At 33.5% G+C, this 20725-nt stretch overlaps 2 protein-coding genes across 2 annotated transcripts; one reads left to right on the top strand and one right to left on the bottom strand.

The window, feature by feature from the left end:
- Positions 1-8834: 8834 nt before the first annotated feature.
- On the top strand, positions 8835-10612 carry LOC115959775. The gene is made up of 3 exons (XM_031078339.1): positions 8835-9404; positions 9992-10113; positions 10267-10612. Exons 1-3 carry the CDS (start codon positions 9021-9023, stop codon positions 10415-10417), a joined length of 657 nt encoding a protein of 218 aa, XP_030934199.1. The 5' UTR covers positions 8835-9020; the 3' UTR covers positions 10418-10612.
- Positions 10613-11280: 668 nt separating this feature from the next.
- LOC115959774 (UDP-galactose transporter 1) lies at positions 11281-19741 on the bottom strand. Its single transcript, XM_031078338.1, has 5 exons — positions 19316-19741; positions 15954-16203; positions 15640-15847; positions 12217-12448; positions 11281-11778 (listed from the first exon to the last, which is right to left on the bottom strand). Exons 1-5 carry the CDS (start codon positions 19427-19429, stop codon positions 11542-11544), a joined length of 1041 nt encoding a protein of 346 aa, XP_030934198.1. The 5' UTR covers positions 19430-19741; the 3' UTR covers positions 11281-11541.
- Between the last annotated feature and the right edge of the window lie 984 nt (positions 19742-20725).

Below are 20725 nucleotides of genomic sequence, written 5' to 3'. Positions count from 1 at the left end.
ACAACGGCTAGTATGAATTTAGAGGATGATCAAGCAAGAACAAGGAACATAAAGTTGAATGAATTCACTGTCCGAGGAGGTAAGTTTTCATATAAATCAATTAAACATGTTACAAATACAACTTTGATTGCTACAGTGTTTTCTCTATCAATTTCCGGATCCCTATCTATAAAGGACCTCTTACGTTATATAATTTCCTTTGGACGATCTCGATCCTACACTTGTCGATCATTTGAGCCACTACTTGAGTGCTTGTCCCATCAGATACCCTTTCTGGCTTTCTGTGAGTTGTAGTAGTCAAAATAGCACTATTCAGGGGTCTTCTCCACATAAATGTGGCTAGAAGGTTAGCTGCAGGGTATTCAATGCGGTGGTAGTAGCTTTCACTATATATTTTTGAGTTCCCATCCTTCTTGTATGTTCATAATACACATTCCTATCATTAGAGCTTCCTTGAAGGTCTCTTTGACTATCGGGACATACATTTGAGCTGTAACTAGCATATCCGAGGAGCTATTCCTCCTCGGACCACCCTCCCATTCGTATCTCACTCATTAGATTCTAAGCTTGACCCATCCAACACCATTCATTTGTTCTCGGATTACTATGCTCTTGGCCAACACCCAAGACTCAATATACAATTTGGGCCATTAACCCTACAACTGTATTTTACCATTTTTGTAAATAATTTAAATTAATGTAATGAAATCTACTATTATTGTGACAAGAAGGCACATTACTCTGAAGCATTGGTTTTAATTGTACTCTTTTACCATGAATAGATAAAATTTTAAAAATTCTGACATAAAAGTTACTTTAGAATCACTAAACGAATTAAAGAACATATATGCCTTAACTATAAATAAATATAATAGAGGCCAAAATGTTTTTTTTTTTTAAAGAGATAGAAGCTAAAATTTCAAGTGATTTTATTTTTTATTTTTTTAGTGTTATCAAGACCATTTTTACAATTCCTAGTCAAAAAACAGTGTTTTTTTTTTTTTTAAGAAATTAAATTTTATACATAGCGGTAAAAAACTCTCTATTTATATCCTAAGAACATATATTGTTATGTTAAAAAATTTCAAATAAACAACAGAAAATACCACATACAAATAGAATCCTATTAAAATACTATTATCATATAATTATAAAATTCATTAAGAAAAATAGGGGAAGAAGAAAAACAGAGTTGGCTACAGGAGAGCCATACTTTTAACAATTTTCTGACATTGACTAAATATTCTCCATTAACTTAGACACCTGAAAAGTTTCTAATTATTTTATTGATATTATTGTTGGAGAAATTTAGTCAATACTAATTTAATAAGAGAAGTTGTTTGCTGCAGTCTGTACGATCCTTCCCTTCGCCTTTTTATTTAGTAATGAAAGAGCTACGAGATCTCACTAGGTGCTTCAGTGTGATTTCTTAGGATTTTGGGAAATTGGGGAATGGTGGAACAAAAGCTACAATTTCAAAGGTTTTTTAATAATAATAATAATAATACTCGAGCATCTTCAATGTCTTCTTTAAAGTTAATTTTAGAGATTCAGCAAAAAATAAAATAAAGTTAATTTTAGAGTATCAACATCTTAAAAATTCACTTTAACAGTTTCTTTATCTCTAATTTTTAGAGTAGAGTTGCTATAGTGTTTTTCTATAAGTAGAGAATACTGTAGCTTTTACTCATCCTTCAAATGGTTTTTTTTTTTTTTTTTAAATTATAATAATCAGGTATTGAATAAAAAAATGTTGGAAGATGAGTACTTGTTAAAAAAAGAATAAAGAATGAATGAAGAAATAATATTTAAATGAGATAGAGAATGGGATAAAGAATTTGTTGGAAAGTGTACCAAAATAAAAAAAGCCCAGCCCTTAAAAATTTTTGAAACAAAACTATTCTGTAAATTTAAATTTTTGATCCTTCCATCAAATTCCCAAAAAAAAAAAAAACCTAAATGAGAGAGACGCTGAACTATAGCACAACTTGGCAACAGATTAAGCACATTCCTAGCATAACACATATGACAAAGCTGCGCTTCAGCCTCTAAATCTGGTATTTCTATCTCTCTCTCATTTGAGCAAGAGATCTTTATCTTTTCACTTTCCCAATTCCCTTATACTATCTGAAATAGTGAAGAGAGGGGCAGAGAGCTTAATGCCTCTATCTTTCTCTCTTTATTTGTTTTAATAATGACTCGTGTTGTGCAGTGAGTCAGTACATTGAAAGATATTTTCTCTACAATAAAAATAAAAAAAACTAGTGGATCAAATGAGTCCAAAATTATGGTTTGGATAAAAAATTTCACCTATGTTCTTGCAACTATTTAAGTATAGCGATAAATACATGAGGCGGGACCCAATTAAGTTAGTGGGTGATTATTATTATTATTATTATTATTATTATTATATGTTTATATAAATTGAATTTGTTTTAGCCACAAATGAAACAAAATTGATAAATGGTATAGTTAATAGTTGTGTTTTTGTCTTTTTTGACAGTTTGTAATACTAATTGAAATTTCATAACTTTCTCATTTTTTTTTTCTTGAAATTTCATAATAATTTTCTTTTTATACTACTGCCTCCCCTAACTCGGGATCCTAGCTCCGTCCATGCATAAGACCTGCCTTAGCCTAAATCAACCACCAAGGGTTACAATTCACAGATTTATAGAGATTACAATATTGATTATACACAATACACTCTCATTTTTCTATCTTAGACGTTGTTAACATCCCCAACAGTTTAAATAAGCATATCGGAATTAACTGTCAAAGGCGGTTACTTACTAAGTAATTACCCATAGGAGGAAAATGTGGCATCTAAAGATTCCAGCAAAAATCAAAATCTTTGCGTGGTGAGCTTGCGTTAATGGACTCTCAACTAGACTGAATCTTAGCAAAAGAGGGGTGAACATTAACCCCAAGTGCCTTATCTTTGACCAAGAAACAGAATCTGTCTCCCATATTTTCCTTCATTGTAACCAAGCTAAACAAATCTAGAACAATGGGAAGGATATCCTATAAACTTGACAGCCAGTCATCTTGATTTCATTGATTTTTGCCCTGCAATTATTGAATAATGGAGTTGCTCATGGTCTTGAAACTTTCTTTGTAACATCTTGGGCTATATGGTATAATCGGAACCAAAGGGTTTTTGAGGATGCCTGCCACTCCCCTGACCAGGTCTGGTTTTTGGTTAACACAACCATATCAGATTATAGAGAAGCTACTGCATTATGTAATCAATCCCAGATTTCTGAAGCTTGCAAATGGGAAGCTCCACCCACGGGTATGCATAAAGTTAATGTGGATGGAGCTACATCAGGAGATGGTTGATCCTCTGGAGTAGGACTGGTGATAAGAAACAGCAAGGGAGAGCCTATAGCAGCACTTTGTAAGCTCCTTCCAAGGCAATTTTCAAGTCTGGAAATATATTTGGTAGAGGGGTTTGAGTAATGTTGTTTGGGTGTTTTTGATATATATGTGGGTGAAAAAGTGTGTGAAAAAGTGTGTTTAAAATGCTCAAAAGTATGCTTGAAATGCCCTACCAAATGGGTTGTAAATCATTGCTCCTGAAAATGGAATTCTTCTAGCCAAGGAAATGGAACTCGCTTAGGTTATCTTTGAATCAGATGTTCTCACAGTGAAAGATTTGTCAGATGTTTAGGCCATTTATATCAAGGCATTTGTACCCTCCTTAAGTCTTTTAGAACATTCTCATCAAACATGTCAAAAAATATAGCATTTAGCATCTCAAAATCCAATTTTATAACATATAACACACCACTCTACAATACAACCTATATCAAAACTTATATTTTTTTTACCATTTCATTTAAATAATGTTTCTTTATTATTTTTCAATAATTTTTTATTTTTCCTCTTTCTCTTTTTTCTCTCTCTTTCTCACAGTACCGCTGGCACCATACTACCAACCACCCACCAAAAACCCACCACCCATACCACAACAACCACTAACAAAAAATGGAAAAAAAAATCACAGCAGAAAGAAACCTCCACATCCACATCCACTCACCACCACCAGCCACAGCAGGAGAAAAAAAAAAAAAGAAAAAAAAGAAAAGAAAAAAGAAACCTCCACCATTGCCGCCACCAGTAAACCCCCTAGCAAACCCATCACGCCGAACCAAAACCCACAGGACTCGGACACCACTTCCCTCCCTGTCGTCATCTTCTTCCATGGCGCGGCTTGACGTCCTCCTTCACACCTGTAAATCAAATCAAGACCCACCCCAACCAAATCAAGACCCAAAATCCCAAAACCAAATCAAGACCCAAAATCAAATCAAAGATTTGATAGCATGTTGTTTTGTGTTGGCTTCGCACAATTGGCCCGAAGAAGAACCATGCAAAACAAAAAAAAAAAAAAAAAAAAAAAAAAAAAAAAAAAAAAGAAAAGAAAAGAAAAGAAGAAACCTCCATTGCCGCCACTAGACCACAACCATCGGATCCACGATCCAGGACCACAGCCATCGGCATCCCACAATCGTCGGAGCACAATCATCGGCGGAGCCCACTCAATGGCGAAGCACAAAGAGAGAAGAGAGAAGAAAGAAGTGAGAGTGGAAAGAGAAAGATAGAGCAGAGAGAGAGCGTTGAGTGAATAAAATAAAAAAAGAAATTGGCTTGACTTGATGCTCTAGCTTGGGTTTCGTCGGAGAGGGAGGCAGAGAGGTCGAGCAGAGGGAGAGAGAGAGCAGAGAAATGGTGAGACAGAGAAGAAACAGAAATGAGAAAGACAATGAAAAAAAGAAAGTGGGCCCCACTTGAATAAAAAAAAATATAAATTTTACAATTGGTGAATAGTGCAGTCTCAAATATGAGATTGCACTGTTCATCAATGCAAAAAATTATAGCATTTAAAATCCTTGATGGAGCAAGCTTTTGGGTCAAAAATACTAAAAAAAAAAGCGTCTTTTAGCATATACAAGGCTTAATGGGAATGCTCTTAGAAGCTGGAAGATTTGTCACTTGAAAGGAAATACATCAAAGTAGCTCATACCCTTGCTCAGTATGCCAAATGTAATGGAACTAATCAAATTTGAAAAGGGTGTGGACCCCCGATGGTTCAGCACCTTATCCAACTTGACTGCTCCTAAAGCTGTGTAAATCCTAACTTGCTTTGTTGTACTTTAATTTCAGTTTCAATGAAGATTATTTCTCAAAAAAAAAAAGTAATTACCCATAGATTTGTTGGCACAATATGGTTTTTGCCCTTTGAGACCAACTACTTGTTGTCTTGGAACTTTTTGATGTTGCTAGTACACTACAAGGTTGCTTATGCATGCAAAAAAAGAATAGGGAATGGCTTACATTTCAATATGTTATCAAGAGTGCTAACTTAAACATTAGATAAGTTTTGGACGGCACCATGCTGGTGTCACTCCGAGCTTAGTATGTTCTTCTTTAACAGGTCTTCTAAGGTTCTTTTGGATGAATAATTCATTGAGATACTTTTATACTTTAGTAATATGTTATCAAAAGTGTGCTAACTTAAGCATTGGACAGGTTTTGGTTGTCTATCTTTAGTAGGTCTTCTAAGTTCTAAGGTTTACTTGTACGAATAATTCACTAAGATTCTTTGCATCATCATATTTAATTTTCAATACTTTCAAATCTTAATACACACTAGCATAATTATTATTTTATTTTTAACACTTAAGCTTAACATAATTCTTTGATAAAGATTACTTTCCGTGCATACAAATAATTTAAAATATAATTTAACATTAAAGACTTAAATATCTCTATCTTTTTATATGACTATAGAATTATAAAAAATAATAATAATGGGTCATGTTATCAGGTATCTTTAAGGCAATTATTATTTTTAAGAGGGTTTTAATTTATGACGTCTGTTCTTGATAATAAATCTTTATCATCAGACTAAGACACTAATCAATTTTTGATGTAGGCGGAGATTGAACTCTAAATTCCTTATTCAACTATCAGGGATTTTACCAGTTGAGCAAAACAATTGTTAATAAATCATAATAAGAAAATATTGACACCACTTTCAACGACATTTATTATTTATTTTATCATTCTTTGAATAAAATATTTTTAAACTAATAACTTAAAAGCATTAGTTAATTCATCTTTGCACACTTCATATAGGAGGTAATTATGAGAGAGAGAGAGAGAGAGAGAGAGAGAGAATCATTTATTAAAGTAAACTGACTCTTCCTTGAAGTAGATAGTATGTGTATATATTCCTCTGTTAAATCATCCCTTTGCACACTTCATATTTGTTTAAGGAAGTTAATCAAATTTGCTCGTGAGAATAAGGCACTCGGTCCAGATCTCCCCCTTGTAAACAGTCCATCTTGATTCTAGTGAATCTAGAAGAGCATGCATAATAAATTGAACACCGTGCTTTTAGTTGTAATTGATTGATTGTTGCATGTGAACTGTACCAAGCATAATCAACCACCAAAGCCATTTTTGGGATAGTTGGAAGCCTCTGAATCTCAGATGCAAGCAGGGCTCGATTAGAACGTGACAATAGCACAGTGCCATAGCCCATAGGCAAGGTTGGAGGTGCACTATTCCTTATATGTGAACTCCATCAATTCTATCATTGCTTGGTTTGGTCCCCATTTGTTGTGGAACTGTTAACTTGCCCTGCAAATTGCGTCTCCCAAAGCTAGTTGACACCGATGATTGGAATCTTTGATACAGAGCCATTGATATGACTTGACTGAAAGTGAAAGGTTGGGGAGCTTCAAAGCCCATGAGATTCACCTGGAAAATTAAAAAAAAAAAAATTTAAAAAGAAGAACGTTGGTCCACCTAATTAGTAATGCAATTTGAAGGGTCTGGACTCTGTATAAAGCACTGTAGATCATGTGCACTTATTTATGCCTGTGGCATGAAATAACGTATAATAGAAAAGTGCATAAAATCCTTTCTTTTTTTCTTTTTCTTAAAAGTTATCCGATGAGTATGTAAATTTATTTTAATACTAATTATTTTGTATTTATTTATTTATTTTATCTTTTTTTATGTTGCCCAGTAATAAAAGAAAAGAGTAAATATTAGTTACTGTATGTAGAGGAAAAGAAGAAATTTTGATATTTTAATAAAATGTAGTATAAAATAGATAATTTAATATTAAATATTTTGAAAATTGAATATATAAAATAAAAAAGTAAAATTTTATACTAAAATAAACAAAAAATTTTGTACCATTCGAATGCTCTAATAAGATATGTATAATTTGTTATTCAATTACTAAGAACTTGTAGCCTAATTGATTGGCTTTTTTTTTTTCCAAGAGATTTAAGTTCAAATTTTCCGTCTATTCTAAGTTCTAACTATTGTAGTAATATATATATATATATATATATATAAAAGTAAAGTATTCAATTAAAATGAAAGTATTTGTATTTCCCATTTGTCAGAATAGATTTATAGGATTCGAATCTGACAAAAAACAAGTTGCATTTTTCTATAAGTAACGTTCCCAACGCAATTTATTCACTATTTAAGGAATAAGTTACTCTTATTTATTTTATTTTTTTTTTGAGAATCAAAAAGGCGTAAGTTATGACCTATGACTTATGAGTGGCCTAATAATATTTGTATGTGTTGTGTTAAGATCACTAAAAATGGAACAATTTTGTGCTAGTGAAGAAGTGTTGTGGGCCATGTGAGGACACACTTTTATTAATTATAACTCGTCACGTGACGAGTTGTGACACAAGGTTGTGCCATTTTCGGTGGTCTCAACATTTTCCTATTTTTATATTAATTTTTAATAAATAAAATAAAATTTCAACTTGACCATTATTTAATGAAGTCAAGACAATTAATTGATTTTTGGTTCATATAATCTCAAATTTCTTCAAAAAAGATAAAATTTTCTAGTTAAGGACCTTACTGCCTTAATAAGAGTATTTAAATATCTCGTAGTTTTTTGTTTTATAATCTATAAAATGGTGGATCTCACACTTGAATTTATTATTTGGTCAATATTTTCTAAATATAATTTTCAATTTTCAAAGAACTTTATCCTATTTTCCTGGTTTAAAATAGAATTTTGAAAACAACTAAAGGGGTATTTTTCGGATACAAAAAATGTTTTTAATGATATAGTTGCAAATAGATTGAAAATAGTAGACTTCACATATTTGTCCAAACTCTTTTATTTCTTAAATTAGGGAGTTTATCTTTATCACAAATAAATTCACACACTTCAAATTTGAAAGTTATCATTAAAAAAGAGAGAGTACATAATAACCTCTATTCCTTTATCATTATCTAAAAAAAAAAGTAATTTACAGATTCTACATGTTACTTTTTATAAATATATATATTTTTTAAATTTCAAAAATAGAAATAGTCTCTCAAATAATTGTTTTTATAATAATATAAAAATTATTATTTGAAAATTAGTTTCAAGTTTAATTTAAAAAAAAATATTTTTATACTGTTTTGAAAACAAAAACAAAAATCCTTCTACCAATCAAATCCTTTGCTAACTAAAACTCATAATCTTTACATCATTTTTATTACGTAACAATTATTTTATGTGTCCGCTTCTTGTATCAATGACTTAACAGAAACGTAGGAAAAAAAAAAAAAAGCGCTCCGTCAATAGAATTATTGTTTTCTTTTAGAGGAAAAAAATATTATAGAGGAATCCAGGAGAGATGTAAGAAATATAGATATAGTACAGATGATTCTCCGTTTCATCATCATAAACAGAGCGTAGTGATTGTTTACGCAGACTTAAGCCACAACTGGACAAGGATTCCCGTGACACTTTAACCTGCATAAAGATAAAATAAAAATTATGGCTTTGCATCAGCAGTCCCCCCCCACCACTCTCTGTCCTTTTAACTCACCACCCATCAGTCTCTCACTCTCTCTCTCTCACTCACTCGGTTTTCTCATTATTACCCTTCTATTGCATCTGCATCTCTCTCTCTCCAGAGTTGGTACAGTTTTACTATAAACACAAGTTATAGGGTATAGGGGCTAGGAGAAAAATGGCAGGTTCAGGATCCTTTTTAAGTCAAGTAAGCGGAAGAGAAGCATGGAAATCAACATCCAAGAGGTGGGGTGGTAATAATAGTTACATTGGTGGTAGGTGTGAGGGAAGTTTGAAGCAAATGGAAGGGCTTAACATGTATGGAAGTGAGAATGGTGGGTTGGGAATGAGGAAGAGAGTGATGGTGGTGGTGGATAATACCTCACATTCCAAGCATGCAATGATGTGGGCACTCACACATGTAGCTAACAAGGGTGATTTGTTTACTCTCCTTCACATCATCCCTGGCTCCTCTGAGAGGGCATCTGACTCCTCATCTTCAACTTGTTCTCCTGACCTGGCCAACTCTCTTGGATCTCTTTGCAAGGCTTGTAAACCAGAGGTATGTGTTTGTGACTCTGTTCTCTTTTAAGGGTCAAGTTCAAGTGAGTTTATTATATTTTTTCCTTCTCTGTTTAAGTCTTAGGAGTATCAGATTAAAAATAATCAACTTGCTTTCTCTTCTGCATTTTATATGCCTTTTCATCCTGTTTTTGATAGATCCCATATGTTGAGAAAGGGGGGGTAGTATTCTTATTGTGTTTGACAGATCCTTCTTGGTCTTCCTCTTCTACCTTTCAAAGTTTCAATCCTGTTTAAAGAGGGAAACATTTTCAGTTTTTTTGCGGTTTTCTTTTCTTTTATTACTATTTCTTTTATCAATAGCCTTTTCAGGTTAAAAGAATGAAAGAAAGCTCCTTTCTCTTCTTTAGTGCAGAAGGGGAATGATGATTCTTCAGCTTCAGTTTTCCTTTCATCTTTTTCTTTTTCTTTTTCTTTCCAGAATGGGAAGATGCAGATTTTCAGACACTTTGGCTTTCCTGTTACTTGTTTTCTTTTCTTTATTTATTTATTTAATTTCTGGTATTGAATAGAAATTCTGTTTCATCTACTGCTGTGTTAACTTGCATGAGTGGGGTAAATTTTTAGGTGGAAGTAGAAGCACTGGTTATCCAAGGGCCAAAACTGGCAACAGTGATGAGCCAAGTGAAGAAGCTGGAAGTGTCTGTGCTAGTGCTTGGACAGAAGAGGCCATCTACACTTTTCAGCTGGTGGGTGTGGGTCCACTCTTAAACCCATCTAAATCTCATCTTTCCTTTTCCCAATTCACTCCCCTTGCTTTTTTATCTATGTTCACAGAACTCTAGATCTTGACTTCTCTATCATTTAAAATCAAATTAATGATAAAGTGGGGCTTTGTGCAGCTTGTGTGGGTCAGACAGCTCGGAGGAGTTTGTGGAGCGGTGCATTAACAATGCTGATTGCTGGACCATTGGAGTGAGAAAGCAGAGCAGAGGCATGGGTGGGTACTTAATCAGCACTAGATGGCAGAGGAATTTCTGGCTCTTGGCTTAGTCCTTGTTATTAATTATGTAATGAGCTAATTATATACGGGAAGAAGATAGTTTCTAATATTAGCTTTTCTAAGCTTAACTTGTTTAGGGGTGCGGGGGAGAAATTAAAATGGTTCTAGATCTGTAACTACTAATCTCTCTAGTCTCTTCTTATTAATTGACAATGATAATCCTCCTCTCTTGCTCTCTCAAGCTATATATATGTTGCAACAATGTGGCTAAAATCTTCAAATCCCCAGTTTCCATAATTGCTGAAGATAGCAGTTAAAAAAGATAAAGAGATTGACAATTAGGAAAGCTGAGTACTTCTTTGCTGGGGGCCTATGTTAGAGTTAGAGAGGGCTGTGCTGGCCTCGTAACTTGATGGATATTTTTCGGCTGAATAATAGTAGTAATTAGAAGTTGGAACATATAAATTTGTTGTACGTTAACAAAAGAGCCTGAGGAAGAGACACCATCCGTTTAAGTTTCCACAAGCGCGCCCACTTTTTCTCGGCCCAAAAATTCTTTCAAAGTCTCCAACTACTTTTCCGGTTGTCCCGCTTGTTTACTTCTTATTAATGTCTATGTCCGTTACGATTAACAAAGACCCAACCACTTGCCCCTCTCTCGTTTACTTCTTTTTGGTATCAAATATCAATTCAATTTTAGACAGGAATTGGACTCAACTCTACTTTTGCAATAATTTCATTATGTAACTGGCATCTATTTTTATTTTTTTGGAATTGGACTTAGCTCCACTTTTGCAATAATTTCATTATGTAACTGTCATATATTATTATTTTTTTTTCGCAAGATATGGACTCCACATTCAAGAGTCCACATGTTGTGAGAGATATATTGTGATGACCAAGAGTCCATATGTTGTAAGTATTTCTATAGGCTAGAAGCATATGAATCAATGGCAACAGATTATAATTCTCAATACATTCAGGCCAAAAATGGCAATATATATAAGAACCTGAATAAGTTTCTAGTTCTGAGAGGTAAAATGCATATATTAAAATTTTCTAGTGAACTGATGCAAGTTTACAGAACAAAGAGAAGTGTCTGTTTTTTCTTTTGTACCTTTTTTTCCCCCTATTAACCTCTTCCAGGATCCTCACATTCAACATCATCTCAGAATCAGACTTTATCATCTAATTTATCATTTACAAGGGGGAGCAGCTCCATCCGATTTAACGGTGTCCGGGGTGTACGGGGTGTTCGAGGGGTAGGGGTTCCTGGTGGCTGTTGTGAGAGCAAGTGCCTCACATATCCGTAGAATGTACATCCAACAAGTGTCACGGCACATCCAACGGCATTCAAACCCGAAATTGGGTTTCGGAATATCAGCCATGAAATAAGGACAGCAACTGCAACCTGTACATAACAAACACAGCAATGTAAATCAACAACATCCGATAAGGAAGATATGCAATGAATAAAAACATAGAGGTTTCTTTATATGAATGGCAAGAATAATCCAGTCCATCAATCGGTAGGGTACATGCAACAACAAAGTAATACAAAATTTTAAGAACTCATTCAAGTGTGAAGACAGCGCACAAGGGTGAGAAGATGTAAGAAGTTCTTAGTTGGAACTTGGAACCATTCACAAGATTCAAGGATTCAAAATAAATAAGCAATTTGTTGCATACACGGATTCAAGTATTCAAAATTCAACAATGTACGTCTATTAAATAAAATCACTTGAGAAATAAAGAACAATCAGTGGCAAGGCAATCTGAAAACAATAATATCATCAATAATGAGGAAATGCATTAAACAGTCTATCTGATTTTGCTAAATTGTTTTCACCTTAAGGTTTCCAGCAACATTGAATGTGACAGCAGTTGTGGAGTGAATCACATAAAAGATGGAGAAGTTAAGACAGAAAGCCAACACTCCGGAGCTGAAAATAATGATGAGGGATGAGCAAAGAGACTCATGGGTGTGAAGCCATTCCAAAACGCCATTTCCTTCGAGTAGCATTGCAGGTACTGCCAAAATCATGGTTGCAAAAGGTGCCATGTAGTACACTGTGTTTATGCTGAGTCCGACCAAAAATAAAGTTGAATTAATAATTAAATAATCCAGCATAAATTGTGCACCTTTATTGTTTGAAGTAAAAGATAGAGTATCATGCACTTAGAAAACAAACAAGAAACTCATGCATGTGTATGTGTTCTCTCACAGAGTCTCATAAATCAAACGCAAAACTCTCTCTCTCTCTCACACACAGAGAGACACACAAACACACTACATTAAAACTCAAGTTTCACGCACTCATATTGATATCCATTGACTCACGTAAGCAAGCAAGAAAGAAGAGAACACAACTAAAATCACAAAGTGCCTGGATAGGAGAACAGGAGTGAGGAAAGAGAAACTCATAACAAGAGTATATAAATAATAATGATCTTTAGGATCCACCTAGTTGCAGAAAATAACAGAGGAAGAGTTCAAATTTTGGAATGTTGTCACAGGTTTACAGTGGAGTGACAAACCCTCTCTACCTTAAGCATTGTACCGCTAAGTGAAGCTAGGGTTGCATCAGTCCAGAATATGAGAAAACAGTACTGATTACAAAGAGCAACCCAGCCCATATATAAATACCTCAAGCATCTCAAAATCCACTATATTCACCACTCATTATTGGAAATTTATTGTTCACTACTTGGGCAGATTTTATGAGGACATTCTTAAATTGCATCGCATTGAAAATTATATAGATAAATAAAGATTGCATCTTTTCTGCCTGTGTCAATGTTAATGTCATATATTTTGTTCACAGCCGGTCCCAAGCATGGCAAAAAGGGGTTTGAGGTAGGTTGGCGGCTTGCATAAAATTTGTTCATTTATTATTTTATATTTTAAAAAATTGCATATTTATGTAAACAAATTATAATATATAGAACAACATTAACATCCTTTATAAATTCATAATAAGCTATCTCATATATGATTTTGGGTCGAGCCAAAACAAAATACTTTTTCTTGTTAGGTGGGATCTGTTGGACATAGATCCAATTTTTCAATTTTTTTTTTTTGCTGCTCCAAGTGAGAGCAAGATATCATTGTGTTGGTTCTAAGCATTCAAATTACTAGTATTTTGTAACATTTATCATATGCTATATAATAAGTTGCATCTCACTTGTACATGTGGTTGTGGCTAGTGGTTCAGCATAAGTGTTTCCATCTTGTACAACGTGCTTTTGCCATGTGGCAAGCTACAAGCATACTAAAATTATTAAAATAATTTGTTTTTTGTAAATTCTATTACTAAAGTTTCAAGTAGTTTAAAGAATATTACTCTAATTAATATTCTATTACTAAAAGTTTCAAAAATATTTACAAGTATTATCAGTGTTTCACTATTTATTTATGATAAATGTGTGACAAAAAGCTAAAAACTAGTTTTGTTAAAAAAAAAAAAAACTGAGACAAAATGCTAAAAGCTATTTAGCTTTTGCCAAACAGACACTTATCATCTACCATAATTTTCTGTTTAATAATAAAAGTTGGGTCTTAGATGATGTGTATGCACAATAATTAACTTCTGTTCTTTTATTTTAATTGTATAGTCATTCTTCAGTTTCAATTATATTATTGAACTATTTTCTTTGGTTTACATGTTAATCAATGCATCGCAAGGACATGGTTCTAATTACAATTAACAAAATGAATGATGCACATGGATTGTTGTGTTATAGCATTTGAATGCACAACATTTCCATCACAGAAGAGCGAAGATTGATAAAATGGCTAGTGGTTCAGCATAAGTGTTTCCATCTTGTACAACATGCTTTTGCCATGTGGCAAACTACAAGTATACTAAAATTATTAAAATAATTTGTTTTGTGTAAATTCTATTAATAAAGTTTCAAGTAGTTTAACAATATTACTCTGATTAATATTCTATTACTAAAAGTTCCAAAAATATTTACAAGTATTATCAGTGTTTCACTATTTATTTATGATAAATGTGTGACAAAAAGCTAAAAACTAGTTTTGTAAAATTTCAAAAAAAAAAAAAAAAAACTGAGACTAAAAGCTAAAAGCTATTTAGCTTTTGCCAAACAGATACTTATCATCTACCATAATTTTCTGTTTTAATAATAAAAGTTGGGTCTTAGATGCTGTGTATGCACAATAATTAACTTCTGTTCTTTTATTTTAATTGTATAGTCATTCTTCAGTGTCAATTATATTATTGAACTATTTTCTTTGATTTACATGTTAATCAATGCATCCCAAGGACATGGTTCTAATTACAATTAACACAATGAATGATGCACATGGATTGTGTTATAGCACTTGAATGCACAACATTTCCATCACAGAAGAGCGAAGATTGATCAAATGACAGAAATGCTGCTATGGTGTACCTCCCCCACCCCCCCTCTTCTCTCCAACTCCTTAAAAAAAAAAAAATTGTTGGATAGTATTGAGATGCACAAGTTCCTATGCTAGAAAGAAACAAAAGGCCAGGCCATCATAATTCATAAGCAACATGAAACAAAATTCATGCAATGGGGAATCCAAAAGGCTTCATGTTCAGATAGACATGCCCATCTTCATCATCAGTCCCAGTGCATATAAGGTATTAAACAGACTGCCTAGGCAGTTAGGACACCACTGGCAAGGGAGAGTCTAGGCCACTAATCATACTTCTATTTAAAATATCACATATTCATATTGATATACTGAAAAAGTATCAACAAAGCAAACTCTACATATTATTTTCTACGGTAATATTTCAACAAAGCAAACTCTACATATTATTTTCTACGGTAATATTCAATTTTATTGCCAGAACTGCCCGAACTTCTCTAACACCTACAAGAATCTTCTTTAGGCTATTATTGCCCAACTAGGAGGCTGTCAAAAGTTGTGTACCACTACCACATGCGGCCAATGTTCTGTGTTTTGAACACAAAGACACTGAAAAGAGACACTGAAAAGACTCCACATACTTGGCTGTGGATCCATATGGAAGCACTGACATCAATGGTATCATTCTGAAGCATACAACTTCATAGTGCAATGACATGACGAATCATACATCACATCTCATGCATATTACATTAAAAAAAAACTACAGAAACATTGATGAAAACTTATCAAAAAGTTGACGTGCCTTGCCTAGGAACAAAGACAAAAGGCAAGAAGGAAAGAAACAAAATGATGACATGAGAATAATGAAAAAAAAGGGGGGGGAAACAAGAATACAGACACTACCTGTCAAACTTGTATCCATGCAACAGAGATTCTGCAAGGATAGTTTTTGTGGAAGTAGCAAGACAACCAAATAAGGCAGCACAGAATCCTAACATATTAAAACTAAGCTCTGTAACCGATGTGAGAAGAATTCCTCCAACAATGGGTACCAAAGAAGCCCAAATTCGCCAGTCAAAGTATTTTCTCCAAACAAGCCACTGCAAAACAACTGTTCAAAATCCTCTTTATCAGATGCAGTTAGGATACAATTTAAGAATCATTATAAAAAGCAAGGATGAAAATAATGATAGATGTTACCCATGCTTGAAACTGACCTGTGGTAGCAGGAGTGAATGACTTTATTGTTTGCATAAACGAAACTGGGATGTAACGTAAGCTCACATTCCCCAACACGATGTTGATACAAAACACAAATGACATGGGAAATATTCTTCTCCAGCGATCTTCAGGGTCAACCGTTATAAGTGGTTTAACCTTAAACACTTTGATCATGAGGTATGCTCCAATGGCCGAGCAAATGAAATGAATACATGATACTGATAGAGGAAACTTAAAATCCAGTTTCTGAAAGAAGAAATTAGTTTAGATTTACATCAGCTGTGGTGATCACCACAAACTCACAAATATAGCGAGGATCAAGCCAACCTTTTTCTCCAACTATTGTTGGTAGTAATGATTGGGAAAAAAAATTAACTAATCAAAATATAAATGAGGAGGGAATAAGTTGTAATTGATAAATTGGCATGCAGTTGTAAGAAACTACAAACAACAATAAATATAATGGTAACACCAGAGAAAGCATTATAAGTTCCATCAATTGATATTACTAGATATGTGCTAGAATATATCATATTTGTAAAATAGAAATATAGACAAACTCATATGCATGCAGGAAGTATATGGATTAGTCAGTCAAAACTGAATTAACTGTCAAGTCATACATAAATGTTTAGTCAAAACAAAAGTTTATTTGTATTGCTTGTTGTTGTGGTGCATGTCTCATTTATTGATTTTTATTCAAATAAAGCTCTCATGGTTTGACATCATTTCGGATTTTATATAAAATATTAAAGAAAAGGAAAGTAGTCTAGATCCAGAATGAAGCAATTTGAAATAGAGAATTTATGGGTAATACACAGTAAATCTCTTCCATTGATCAGATGTTGGCCTTAATACATGCAATGGTATGTAGTAAGATCATTAGAACATTATGGCCAATACAAAATCAATCTTTCATGTACATTTGAAAAAGGACATTTCATTATCAGGTTTAGAGCCACAAAATAAAACAACATATGGTTAGAGAGATTTTTTATGACGTGGAACCGCACCAAGCCAAAGCCCTTTAAACCCACTCCTGGGGATAAACCACGGATACATGACCCCACCCTCTAGAACCGCATATCAAGTAATCCAGGAGAACTCCTAATAGGGATCAAACCCAAGATGTCTAGGTCTATAGCTCATCTAAAGCTTCCAACTACTAGGATGCACCCTAACGGGTCATATGGTTAGGGAGAAAATAAGCATCCAAAATCTATAAACACTTAAAATGACTAAATCCAACGGATATCCAAGTCAAACTTGGATCTGAATATCTTATTAGGCAGCAGTAAACAAAGCCCATTAACAAACCTCATCCCCTGAAGTTTGTGATCCTGGGTTAATTAAAAATATTTAACCATGGTTTTGACAGACGGAGAAAGGAAAATCAGGCACTGCCTGTCATTGAGAATATTCACCTGAGCTTGAGGAGCTCAAATTGGGTTATTATAACTCATACAAGGTTCTCCCCATCAACAAGTAATTCAGCACCTCTGCACAATTTATAGAGATATACTGGAAAGATAAAATTAGACAAGGTCTCAGAGGAGCCCAACAATGGAATCAAATTTGAAGCCATAAAACATTGTAACCCACCAGGTCCAACAATCTTAGATTAAGATTATTATAGAGTTTTTTTTTTTTTTTTTCTTTCCCTTCTCCCTATTGGTAAGTTACCCATGGTGCTGATGAGTTTTGAAACCACGGTCTCATCCTCCACCTCACTCTTACAAGAAGAGAAAGTGTCATTTGAGCTAGAGCTCATTGGCAGATCATTATCATGTTCTACTACAATGGCATGAACCAACTACTGGTCTTAGCTCCAAACATCTCTTTAGTATCATGGTTTTTTAAAATCAAAATTGTAGAATCAGAAGGAGAGTCTTCTGGATTAAATCATAGGATCGGATCAAGAATCATAAGATTTCACTTTCCTTTAGAATAAAAAAGTGAAAAATCACTGGTATTAATAATGTGTTCAAGAAGCATCAACATCACATAGGTGATAATTTTTTTTTTTTTTTTTATAGAAAATAAGAATGATAATCTACAATAAATCAAATGAATTTTAAAGAGATAAAAGTATATATCACAAATAGAAATAAGTTTTTTTAACTACAAACATTATAACAATAGCATCGACAAGGGTTTCAATATTAAAAGCATGAGTTCAGCTGAATGAAAGTTGATAATCATTATATTGTATTGCCTTTATTTCTCTTACGTGCTTTTGATATGCCAAATCGATAGAGAGGAGAGTTTTTCATCTTGGTGATTGATTCAATAGACAATGACAATTAGAGTTAATAGAAAATTCTTATGTATAAGTTATCAATAAGAGCAAAGGGTTTATCTTGGAGAAGTGATGGATTTGTTACAAAAGGTCTTAAAATTTTTTTCCCCTATTTCTAGTTGATCTCAAGTGTCCAAACAATGGCTATAAATATGTCAAAATTTAGGATCCGGCGAGAACGCGGTAGGACCACGATCCTACCAATTTCACAATTTGGATCTAGATCCTACCCCAATCCTACAAATTAAAGCTCCTAGTATGAACCGGGTGGGTCATTTAACAAACAACAATTCTATTTCTGCGACAATAGGATCTTTCTAATCTCACCATTTCATCTCATCCTTAAAAGAAAAAAGCCAAAGAGTGAATGGGCAAAGAATACATTACCCCCTCTTCCCTGGGACCAGCATAAAAGAATAGGCAGACTATGAGACTTATTCAACAAAATTTTGAAGTTTGAAGGGCCCATAATACCAACCCATCTTCACATGACATGTGAGTAATGGGAGTCAAAGTCAAGACTTGTCAACAGTGTTAGAAATTTCAAAATATTCAATTAAGAGAGAGAAATCAAAAGTTGTAGACTGATTCCTTAACCAAGCAAAGCAAATAATCTCTCTAGGACCTAGGTACAACATAATCAATAATTAATTCCACTAAATTTTACATCCATAGATCTGATCTGTTCATATATCTTTTCTTATTCATAGATCCGATTTACACAGAAATTCATAGCCTCGCCATAGCTTATAGCTCGTCTTGTTCACCAAAATCAAAGGAGAAATGTCCAAAATTTCTCAATAGTAAATTGTCATTTTTCAAATTAAATTCTCCAATCAATCCAGCAAATTTAAGAAACAGTGTATTGGCAAGTGAAGCGTCTGTCTTTGAAACACTAAATCCATAACACAGAGACTGTCCAAATTGAAAAATTAAAACACAAACTAAGAGTAAAAATCAAACAAACATATAAAAAAAAATTAAAAATGGCAATAGAAATTGAAAGAAAAAGCGGAATCTAAGAAACAGTAATTGGCAGGAAGAGAAATGAAGAAGGACCTGGAAGATCCACTTGTTCATGATGATAACGGTGACGTTGAAAGCCCACCATTGAAGAATAGCGAGAAGAGATCTAATCACGCTCCACTGTAACAACTTAGTTTCCTCCATCATTCTCTCTGGAGACACGCAGATCACCAGAGATAAATTCTCAAAATCACAAGCACTCAGACCCAGCACAGAGAGAGCACACAGAGAGAGAGAGAGCTGTGAAGTGCTGCTGCTGCTAAACCTAAAAAAACAGAGAGAGAGAGAGAATTGGGAAAAATGTGAGGGAGGGTCGTAACGGTGGAGGAGGTACCTATTCTATTTGTAATTGAAGTGAGATTTGGTTTCTTTCTTCGTTTTGTTGAAAATTCTATTCTAAACGTTTCTTTCTCTTTTTTGTTCTCTCCTCTCTCACTCACGCCATGGGATTTGGAATTATGTCCGAATCTGTTGTGTACATTGTGCTTTTTGTAGCTAAAAAAACAGTCCCATTTTTATTTATTTATTATTATTATTATTATTTTTCTCTAGTACGAGTAGGAGTATTTCTTAGTTGGGGGATGTGGGACCCACTATCCAAGGTTTTTAGGGGTAGCCTAGCCTAACCTAGGGTGTGAGAGTCAGAAAATCGCAGCCATTCAATGGATATACTAAAGAGAAGGTTCAGATTTGACTTTAATTTACAACGTTTTTGACTCCAGAGAATATGGGAAAATTTCTCAATTTTTTTTTATAAAATTTTTGTGATTCATCAATCATCGTGTGTGGGACACTACTACAACTACTACTATAGCGTTTCTCTCTATGGATTCTGACTGGTTTGTATTTCCGCGGTTATGGTTTATTTATAATATTTATGTGCAGTGGAGGTTTATTAATCTTAAGGAAAGTCTCGTTAAGGAGAAGTTATACTGACTGAAACGGTGATAATCACCCCGTTATATTAACTTTTGTTACCCATTTAATTTCGGCGCAACGTTAGGTGATTGAAATTTATGAGAAATGCACTTTTTACAACACTTTTACAATAAATTTTAAGTTTAAGGTTATAATTGATTATTACGAGTGAGTAAAAAATATAATTTAGTGTGCGTTTGGAAACTGATTAAAATTTTTACTTATTTTTGCTATTATTTATGAGTCTCACTGTACTATTTTAACTAGATTTTACCTTTATTTACAATACTTTCAGTAATAAGTTTTTAATTTTAGTAAAATAAGCGGTATCCAAACACACCCTTAAAGTTATGGATTCAAATTAGAATCAATAATAACTTACTACTTATGATTTGTTGTAAAAATGTTGTAAACATAACATTTCTCGAAATTTATATTAAGGTAAAAGAAAAAAGGGAAATTAATATGAGAGGTGTTTGGTACAATTTTCTTTTCTTTTTTTTCTTTTTCTCATTTTACCAAAGT

The sequence above is a fragment of the Quercus lobata genome, chromosome 9 (assembly GCF_001633185.2).
Source record: "Quercus lobata isolate SW786 chromosome 9, ValleyOak3.0 Primary Assembly, whole genome shotgun sequence".
Lineage (NCBI taxonomy): Eukaryota > Viridiplantae > Streptophyta > Magnoliopsida > Fagales > Fagaceae > Quercus > Quercus lobata.
The sequence above is the reverse complement of the archived record's forward strand: the minus strand, read 5'-3'. Positions and strand labels throughout refer to the sequence as shown.